The sequence below is a fragment of the Micromesistius poutassou genome, assembly GCF_964030765.1.
Source record: "Micromesistius poutassou genome assembly, chromosome: 3".
Classification (NCBI taxonomy): domain Eukaryota; kingdom Metazoa; phylum Chordata; class Actinopteri; order Gadiformes; family Gadidae; genus Micromesistius; species Micromesistius poutassou.
This window is the reverse complement of record NC_140273.1, coordinates 6,168,935-6,178,934: the sequence shown is the minus strand read 5'-3', so window position 1 is coordinate 6,178,934 and position 10,000 is coordinate 6,168,935. Positions and strand designations below refer to the sequence as shown.

The window sequence follows — 10,000 nt, the reverse complement described above, 5'->3', positions numbered from 1 at the left end:
TGCCTAACGGTCAACCGCTCCCTCTTCCTCTTCAGTGAAGACAACTTTGTGCGGAAGTACGCCAAAAAGATCACCGAATGGCCATATCCTTTAACACGCTAGCCAGCGCCATAGCAACCTACTAAGGTACTGTGATATGGGCCGTGTGTGTGTGTGTGTGTGTGTGTGTGTGTGTGTGTGTGTGTGTGTGTGTGTGTGTGTGTGTGTGTGTGTGTGTGTGTGTGTGTGTGTGTGCTGTAGGTAGTGTGTGTGTGTGTGCTGTGTGTGCATTGGAATTTTGCGGCCAGCAAAAAGTTTGGCAAGCTAAAAGTTTGCTTGGCCATGTGTGTGTGTGCTTGGCTGTGTGTGTGTGTGTGTGTGTGTACTAATGGGCCATTTGTGTGTAATGTAGAATGTGTGTGTTCTGTTGGTGTGTTTTTGTGTTGTTATACTGGTGTACACTGAAGTGTAGGCTGTATTTGCTTTACGTGTGTGTGTGTGTGTGTGTGTGTGTGTAGTAGGCCTGTGTGTGTTTTTGTGTGTGTGTGTGTGTGTGTGTAGGTGTAGGTACCCTGTGTGGTATGTAGGCAGTGTGTGTACTGTGTGGTTTAATGATGCCTCATGATGTCCTGTATAACATATTCAATCTGCATGTGTTAAATGGCAGGAAGGTGGGTGTGTAGTGTGCGTGTGTGTACGTAAGTGTATGTGTGTGTGTGTGTGTGTGTGTGGTGGGGGGGGGGGGGGGGGAGGGTTTGGCTGGTCGTAGTGAAAGCTCAGAATGCTGATGTCAGCACTCTGGAGTCTTAAGCACCAGCAGAGAAGAGAGAGGAAATGACTCGCTCTCTCTTTTACCCCCCCTCTCTCTCGCGCTCTCACTCCCTCTCTCTTCCCCTCTCCCTCTCTCTCTCTCTCTCTCTTTCTCTCTCTCTCTCTCTCTCTCTCTCTCTCTCTCTCTCTCTCTCTCTCTCTCTCTATCCTGTCGCTCCCTCTCCCTCTCACTTTTTCTCTCACACTAATTACTAACGCCCATATAAGGATGTATTTTGCTTGTGAATTGGCTGGACATTTTAACACTGGATATCTTTTTTTTTGCGTTCGTGTGTGTGTGTGTGTGTGTGTGTGTTTGTTTCATGTGCTGGCACAACAATACATTTTGCTATGTGTTTCATGTGTCTACAGAACACTTTCTTCTGAAGCATATTTGCTTTAAAATATGACCAAACTGGACTGGAAAACCCTGGATTAGAAGCTTTTGCCACAGAGAAGGCTTGTGTGGAGTCTTTGCTTCGTTGTCGTATTTGCACATACACACATATTCTTATGTGTTAGAAAGAGATGCATTTGAAGGAAGTTTATCCCTTCAAAATGAAGTAACCTAAACCTCATCGAATAATTGATATCATATAAAATAATTAATATATATATAAATGTATTAATGCATATTATGTTCAATACCAAAGTCTCGCTCTCTCACTATTTTTCAATCTCTCTCTCCATGATCCCTGTCCATTTTCATCCTTTCCTCCTCTCCAGTTCAGTCTCCCTATCGTTTTCTTGCTGTCTCTCTCTCTCTCTCTCTCTCTCTCTGTCTCTGTCTCTGTCTCTCTGTCTCTGTCTCTCTCTCTCTCTCTCTCTCTCTCTCTCTCTCTGTCTCTCTCTCTCTCTCTCTCTCTCTCTCTCTCTCTCTCTCTGTCTGTCTCACTGTCTCTCTCTCTCTTCCTATTTCGTTCTCCCAATATATTTCTCTCTCTCTGTCTCTCTTTAACTCTCTCTACCTGGCCATCTGTCCTGGAGCTGCTGTGGGCTTCACACGTTGCCCAGGTGACGGAGACAGGGGCGGGGCTTGTGTGAGTGTGTGTTTGTGTGTGTGTGAGATAGGGGATGTGTGTGAAGATAATTAAAGGAGACACATGAAACAAGAGAACGGCAAGAGGAGAGATGGATGGATGAACGGAGGGATGGATTAATAGATATGTTGAATGAATTGTGGATGAATGGTGGATGGATAGATGATGGATGGGTAAAATATGAATGGATAAATGATGCAAAGATAAATTAATGGATGAATGGAGTGATTGATCCTACTGGTGCATTGTGTTCATAGTTAAACAGATGCTATGGAAAGGAGTCCAGCATTACCTAAATAAGTATAATACTAGCTATTCTATAGGGTCACGTATCGCTGTCACTTTAAAAATCCTGCAAATGTTGAATTCTGTTGAAGGGGAACGACAGACCTAATACTGCTCCTCTACACTATGAACAACAAGGGATAACCACTCACATGCAGGCCAAAGGTCCTTGAGATCCTGTTGGCCAAACAGGATCTCAAGACCAAATGAATCAAGCGAATCAATCACGACTAAATCACGACTAAATCAAGCCCAAAACAACATTTCCATTTCTGTCCATGTACAAAAAAGTCGTCCTGAAAAAGCGCCAGCAACACAATGATAGAGTCTGTGCCAGGCTGGAGGGCTTTCTTTTTGCTCTCGTCTTTTACATATTTCTGCCATCTTTAAAAAACAACTGGCAACTAACATCAATTAGTTTGAATGAGGACAGAAGTTGGATTATCTATCTGTCTAAATGTAAACAGTACACTTTCATGCACGCGCGCCCACACACACACACACACACACACACACACACACACACACATACAAACACACACACACACACACACACACACACACACAAACATAGGTCAGCTGGTGTTGTGTGCATCTGTCTGATATAGTCATGCCTGACAGAGGCTCTGCAGGTCAAGGAGTGTGTGTCGTGTTTGTGTGTGTGTATGTATATTTGTGCGCGTGAATGACCCACATGGTAAGTTTTCTGCCACCGTTGGTGACACTGACTGACACACTCACTGTGTGTGTGTGTGTGTGTGTGTGTGTGTGTGTGTGCGTGTGCGTGTGCTGGTGCAGTGCGTGCGTGCGTGTGTGTGTGTGTGTGTGCATGTGGTACTATAACACCTGTTCAGGAGGACCCCTTACCGTACACACACACACACACACACACACACATACACACACACACACACACACACACACATAATAACAAAGAGAGAAAGGGAGGTCAGACAGGTGTTCTGGCCCTACACTGTTTTTGTGTGTGTGTGTGTGTGTGTGTGTGTGTGTGCGTGAGCTCCAGGGCCAGGGGTGTTAAACAGAGACAGGGCCCCGATACACTATACCCTGAGTGGGGTCCCTGGTGTGAGAGGGACTGTGTGTGTGTGTCCGTATCCCGTGTCCGTGTGTGTGTTCTTGCTCTCTATGTGGTTCTCAGTAATGTGATGCTTTCGTGTCTACACTCAACTATGCAGGTATGTGCATGTGTGTGAGTTAGTGTGTGTGTGATGTGTGTGTGTGTATATGTGTGTGTTTGTCTGTGCTAGCAGTGCTGCAGATGTGTGTCTCCAAAATCCTGATATTTCTTTCAAAGTACAACATAAATAAAGAGAAAGCTTTAGAATTGGCGAAAATGTAAGCATAAAACCTTAAAAAATAAACATGTACACACACACACATATACACACACATTGAATGTTAAAGTGTCATTCTGGAGGAAATGACTAGAGGACAGGATGAGAGAGAGATGACCAGAAGGAGAGAGAGAGAGAGGACCAGGAGGAGACAGAGAGAGAGAGAAAGGTCCAGGAAAGAGAGAGAGACAGAGAGAGAGAGAGAGGACCAGGAGGAAAGAGACAGAGAGAGATACACAGAGATACAGAGAGAGAAGAGGGAGGGAGGGAGGAGCAGGATGCAGAGGTATGGGAACGAGAGTTGCAAAGAGATGGAGAAAAATCCTGGCAGGGAGAGGGACTATGAGAGAGAGAGAGAGAGGGGGGGGGGGGAGAAAGGGAGAGAGATTGAGGTTGAAAGAGAACAAGTGCTAGCTCTCTTCTCTGTGTTGAGTCACTGATCTACATGGAATCTGCACTATGTGAATTATTGATCGCCAGATTGTTGCAAGCATGCGAGTGAGTGTGGCAGAGTGTGTGAATGTGTGAGTGTGTGTGTGTGTCTGTGTGTGTGTGTGTGTGTTTGTTTGCAGTGGGTTTTGCAGCTAGCTGGTCTTGGGGCGGGGGCTGTTTGGGTGGGGGTTGTGGTGTGTGTGTGTGTGTATGTGTTAGAGCAGAGGTTATATTGTGTGTGTGTGTGTGTGTGTGTTAGGGTTGGGGTGGTAGCATAATTCTGCTGGATCTCCCGGCAGGCAGGGATGTGTCTTCTCCCGGTGTAGTGGGGGAGGGGAGAGGTGCTGGGGGGAGGGTGGGGGGGGGGTCACCAGATCTTCATGAGCGTGCACCACCAGCACACACACATACACAGCACTGAATCATCTGGAACCAACAAATTAAGCTTATCATTGGTTCTGGCTGCCGCTGTAGCGACGGCCCAGGGATCTTGACTTTGATGAACACAACTCACATATGCCGCTTTTCCACCGCCAGTACCAACTCGACTCGACTCGACTCGCCTCGACTCAACTCGGTTTGGTTGCGTTTCCATCTAAAAAAGTACCTCTTCAATGTGGGCGGGTCGTAGAAAAGAACCTCTCCACCATGGGCGGGTCGTCATTAGGTTTTAATCACGGGAGACGCGATTCCCGGGAAATCTGAATCTGATCAAGACTATTTCCTGATTCCCGGGAAAGGTTATGATGGGAAATAAAATAAAATAAAATAAAAAGCGCAATGACTGCGCGTCTATTGTTGTCATACGGTAACGTTGATAGAGGCGAAACTCAAGCCCTAGGAAAGGAACGACACTGAAACGAAACAGCGAAACGCCGGTCCGTGGACTCCAGCCACGCCGGACACACACAACCACGCCCGACACACATAACGACGCGCAGCCTAACTCTAGCCCCGGGAAAGGAGCGACACACACGGCGAAACGCTGATCAGTGTCCCCCTCGGGAGCGGGTTCGTGGACTCCAACCACGCCGGACACAACTTAACTTGAGTGAATATTCCCATTTACAGCCGCTGGCCAATCAGTTACCAGCAGCCTGTTTACGTCACACAAAAGTACCTACTCCGCTGGCATGGAACCTCGACGGAGGTAGTACTAAAAAAAAGTACCCGGTACTAGGTACCAGGTACTTTTTTTGCCAATGGAAACGCAAATAAGGCGTGGCGAGTCGAGTCGAGTCGAGTCGAGTAGGTACTGGCGGTGGAAAAGCGGCATTAGGGTCCCGAGCCACAGTGGTCCCACAGAGAGGCGCCCACGCCGCCCCTCCTGACAGCCGTCAGAGAGACGCTGCTTATAGATCAGAACAGAGATCGGTGGTTGGTGCAGCGGTGGAGGACGTTGACCAGGCGTTTCTACGTTCAAGTCGTAAAAGCTACGCGACCCGCCATGGCTCCGTGGTTCCTTGTTCAATGACATGTTCAATACAACGTTCACATGTTCACTACAACGTTCACATGTTTGCGGGGATTGGCCGTCGGCAGTGCCCCCCCCCCTGCCACACGCTAGCCAATCGCTTACCGGCGCTGACTCAGCTCACTCTGACGTTGGCCAATCCAGGCCATGCACCCACTTCTTTTGTGTTTAAAAGCCTACACACTCATTGGTCTGACGGGGGCTCACTGCGGAGCTCAACATCAAACAAAACACACCTACTCCCCAGCTCCACCCCCTCCCCAGCTCCACCCCCTCGCCAGCTGCACCATATTGACAGCCATGTGTCGTTCACTACAGGTTAAGATGAAGCGGTTTGGTACGACATTATAGCCCTGATATCCAACGGACTGTGACTAGTTCAAACTTTACTTGAGCCAGTTGCTTGTTATCTTACCAGTACATCCACCCATCATGGCACCTATTGCACTCCCCACTTTCTGTGTTCCTTCCCAAGGCTTCTTCCCTGAGGTTAGGGGGTTTTCTTGCCCTTTGGGGGGCTAGGGTTAAGGGGTGTCACATAACGGGGCCTTCAAAGCCCTGTTAACTGTGATTCAAGGGCTAGATGAAAAATATAAATGTAGTCTTCCTATGATTGATATCTCTTTTGACTTTGCTGAAGCGGTGCAGTTTGTGTGTGTGTGTGGGTGGGTGTGTGTGTGTGTCTCGGTAATGCCTTGCTCAATGGCCCAAACAGTTATTGAATCCTCCAAGTTCAAAAAAACGTTAACATTTGTTATTTCTAGTGCAACTCGACTGATTGTTGTAACGGAGTAATAGTTATTTGTGTTGTAAATGGTCTGGATGTAGAAAAACAAGTTATGTTACTCAAGTAATGAGTAATGAGGAACTACAAGAGGGTGTTGTGTACGTTTTGGAGAGATGATCAGCTTAATGATTGTAATTATTGTAATTGCAACGCCAATTGAAAAGACTTCCGTGTTCCCAGGCACTCTGCGATTTGGATGTGTGTGTGTGTGTGTGTGTGTGTGTGTGTGTGTGTGTGTGTGTGTGTATGTTTTAATGCATGTGCGAGTGTGTGTGTGTGTGTGTGTGTGTATGTGTGTGTGTGTGTATGAGTGTGTGTGTGTGTGTGTGTGTGTGTGTGTGTGTGTGTGTGTGTGTGTGTATGTGCGTGTGTGTGTGTGTGTGTGTGTGTGTGTGTGTGTGCGCGCGCATTTGTGTGTGTGTGTTTCTGTGTTAATGTGTGTGTGTGTGTGTGTGGGTGTGGTGCTATTTAAACAAAATAGGATTCTCTGTATATGAAGCTATTCTCTACTAGTATTTGTATTTGTATGCATACTTGCCCCACCATGGCGCAAAATGTTTCCAAAAATTGTATAATTGTTCAGGTTATCATCAAGTCAATCCTAAATGACATGTCTCATGAGTTACTAGCATGTTTCAAACACGTCGTCGATACTGCAAAGCAACAAAACATTGTATGATGCGTCGGAAAAAAGTTCTGCATTTTCACCCCCTTAAACCGACTTATACTGATTATGCAGTTTCTTTTTCAATTGTCTGCCAAATGTTTTCTCACAAATGGCCAAATAGACTAATAAGGAGATGAACAAAAAAATCGAGAAGAGGTTTGACAGATAGAGGTGAAGAGTGAGGGAGAGAGTAATGAGAAAGAGAGGGGGAGATGAAATGAGGGAGTCCAAATGATCCTCTTAATTTTATTCTAGCCATTATTAGTCATTTTGTGTTGTTTTAGTTTTTGCTGTCTTATGAAATTATTACATATAATTTTTTATTATTGATTATTTTAATTGATCGAAAGGGAGAGAGAGAGAGAGAGAGGGACAGACGTGAGACAGCGTGAGACGTGAGACACTCTTCTGAGCAAGCACGAGCCTATAAAAATATATTCAAAAGTGGCTAGCATAGGAATGAATGACTTTCAGAAAGCACCCTCTATCATCTAGCCATGCTCACCTGTGATCAGAACCTCTGACTTCATGGTTCTATAAGAGGAAGTTTAGAAAGGGATTCAAACCCATGACCTAATGGCCGTGTAAGACAGGGATTCAAACCCAAGACTTAATGGATGTATCAGTTGGGAAATATAATCCATGACTTAGTAAATATCTCAGATGGGGATCTGAACCCATGACTTCATGGCTTTGTTAGACAGGGATGTAAAGCCATGGCTTCATGAATGTGTCCAATCGGGATGTGAACCCGACTTTATGCCAAAAGGGATTTGACCCCATGATATGGCTTTGTAGGACAGGGATTTGAACAAATACTTTTATTTGTCTGATAGGTATTTCAGGTATTTCATATGTTGTGTGAGAGGGAATGTAAGTCAATTCTTCATGGCTGTTTCAAATAGGGATGAACACCCATTACTTTATGGCTGCGTCAGACAGGGAATTGAACCAATTACCCGTGGGTGGTGCTTAAAACAGCTGACATCTTAGTGGTGTCAGATGGGGATTCAAACCCATGACTTCACAGCTGTGTCAGCGGTGGGTCCGTGCTGACCCGCAGGTGCGTCTGAATATATAGGGAGAGAGAGCGAGAGAGAGACTGAGGCAAAGAGAGAGAGAGAGTGAGGCGAACAGAGAGAGAGAGAGAGAGAGAGAGAGATTGAGGTGAACAGAGAGAGAGGGAGAGAGACGTCGATAGTCTGACGTCACCTCATCACGGCCGAGCGTAAACTAAACGAGGTGCCAGCAGTCCGCATGGCCAGGGGCGACACTGCAGCCTCAGCAGCCTGCCAATCCCACTCACACTATTAGTGTGTCACTTAACCAAAGCCAGAGGATTGGCCCTGTCACCCCCAGAGGGCGGGGTCCCTGGGTGGGCGGGGTCACAACAGCTGTCAATCAATGGCGGATGGGTGACCTGATTGGATGGGTGAGTCAAGAGAGGAGAATACAAAGTCAAAAGGTGAACAGGTTAATTAGGTCTGGGTTTCTGCGTACTATGCGAGGATGTTTTTAGTGCTTTGTCTGAGGCACATAATTGTATGGCTGTGCTTCCAAAAAAAATTGGTGCAGTTGAAGGTAATTAATTAAGCGTCTATTCTTTAAAAAGTACGAAATATATTCTAATTTCTGAAGCTAGGAAAAGAAAAGATTTGATTCTTTAGATTTAGAAATGATTAAGAATTATTGTAAATTGTAATCGTCAATGTCTTGTCACGGCATTGATGTACATCTGTGTGTGTATTTATATGTAGGTGTGTGTGTATGTGTGTGTGTGTGTGTGTGTGTGTGCATGCGGTTGTCAGCGTGATGAAAGAAATACAAAAAAAAAACAGACATTGAGCAGAGAGTACGACTATAATTACACTATTTAATCCTCTGGACACACACATGCACATGCACACGCCTGGCTTTTAATTAACTGTTTGGCAACAGGGGACGCTTGCTTTTGGGATAATTATTTGAACTGGGAGCTGCTAGCTGCTCAGTGCTAGCTAACCCAAACGTAGGGACGTCGTGCATAACAAGATTACGGCGCTGCAGCGCTCCTCTAAGCTGGTGTAGGGCCGACCATCAGCTCAACCTAAGCCTCCTCCTCTCCTTCCACACACTCTGAAACACGGACTTAGCGCTTATAAGACCACTCCCAGGCGCGTGGTTAAGTCTGGTTAAATCGCATAATGTGGTGTCTTTATAAATCTTTTAATTCATAGCATTCCGTTGACTTTCATTAATCCCGTCTATTCTCTGCGAGAAATATGTATATGTCTGCATGTTCTGCGTGTTAAGTCCTCAAACTGTATCAATCTTCCCATGAACGTGTGAAAATGTGCTATTGTTACATGTAAGTGGTTCAATCTTGCATTTTTATTAAAGGTATTTATCCATCCTCACTAACATTCTAAAGGTCCCATTTTGCAACGATGGATGAATAATCCATCCAATGTACTCCATGAACACATACTTTCACAGATTCATAACTTATAGTGTGCATGTATTTGTGCACATTACATTGACTCACAAATGAGCCACCTGCCTATTTGTGTGCGATGGTTAGCCGAGGTGTAATTCAACCAAGTGCTTTAGCCTACACGTGTGTGAGTGTTTGTAGATCTGTCATGTCTGGCGTTTGTGTGTCTGTCGCGTATGTGTGTGTACATGTGTGTGTATGTGTGTAAGAATGTGTGTGATTCAGTGCCATGAGTCACCAGTTCCTTCAGTACCTCCATTAGTTTAGCCACACCCCACACTCAGTTTGGCGTGAATATGTGTGCATAATGTGTGTGTATGTATGTATGCCTGTGTTCCTGCTTGAATGAGTTTCTGTGTGTGTGTGTGTGTGTGTGTGTGTGTGTGTGTGTGTGTGTGTGTATGTGTGTGTAAATGTTGCAGCATGAATGCATGTATGAATGTGTGTCTCTGTGTGTGTATATGTGGGTGTGTTTGTATCTGTCTCTCTGTGTGTTTGTGCGTCTGTGTGTGTGTGTGTGTGTGTGTGTGTGTGTGTGTGTGTGTGCGTGTGTGTGTGTGTGTGTGTGTGTGTGTGTGTGTGTGTGTGTGTGTGTGGCGGAGTGTGTGTGTGTGTGTGTGGGGGGTGTGTGTGTGTGTGTGTGTGTGTGTGTGTGTGTGTGTGTGTGTGTGTTTTGGTGACTAATGTAGAAGTTGCTG

General features: G+C 45.7%; 1 protein-coding gene across 1 annotated transcript in view; it reads left to right on the top strand.

Moving 5' to 3' along the window:
• Positions 1-10,000, top strand: part of LOC311340525 (voltage-dependent P/Q-type calcium channel subunit alpha-1A-like) — a gene marked incomplete at its 3' end in the record, with an annotated part of 16,660 nt that overhangs the window by 284 nt on the left and 6,376 nt on the right. The window contains exon 1 of the mRNA XM_084465396.1: positions 1-83. This exon is cut by the window's left edge and continues 284 nt beyond it. Coding sequence (XP_084321522.1) covers positions 1-83 — 83 coding nt within the window. The remainder of the gene's footprint in view (positions 84-10,000) is intronic.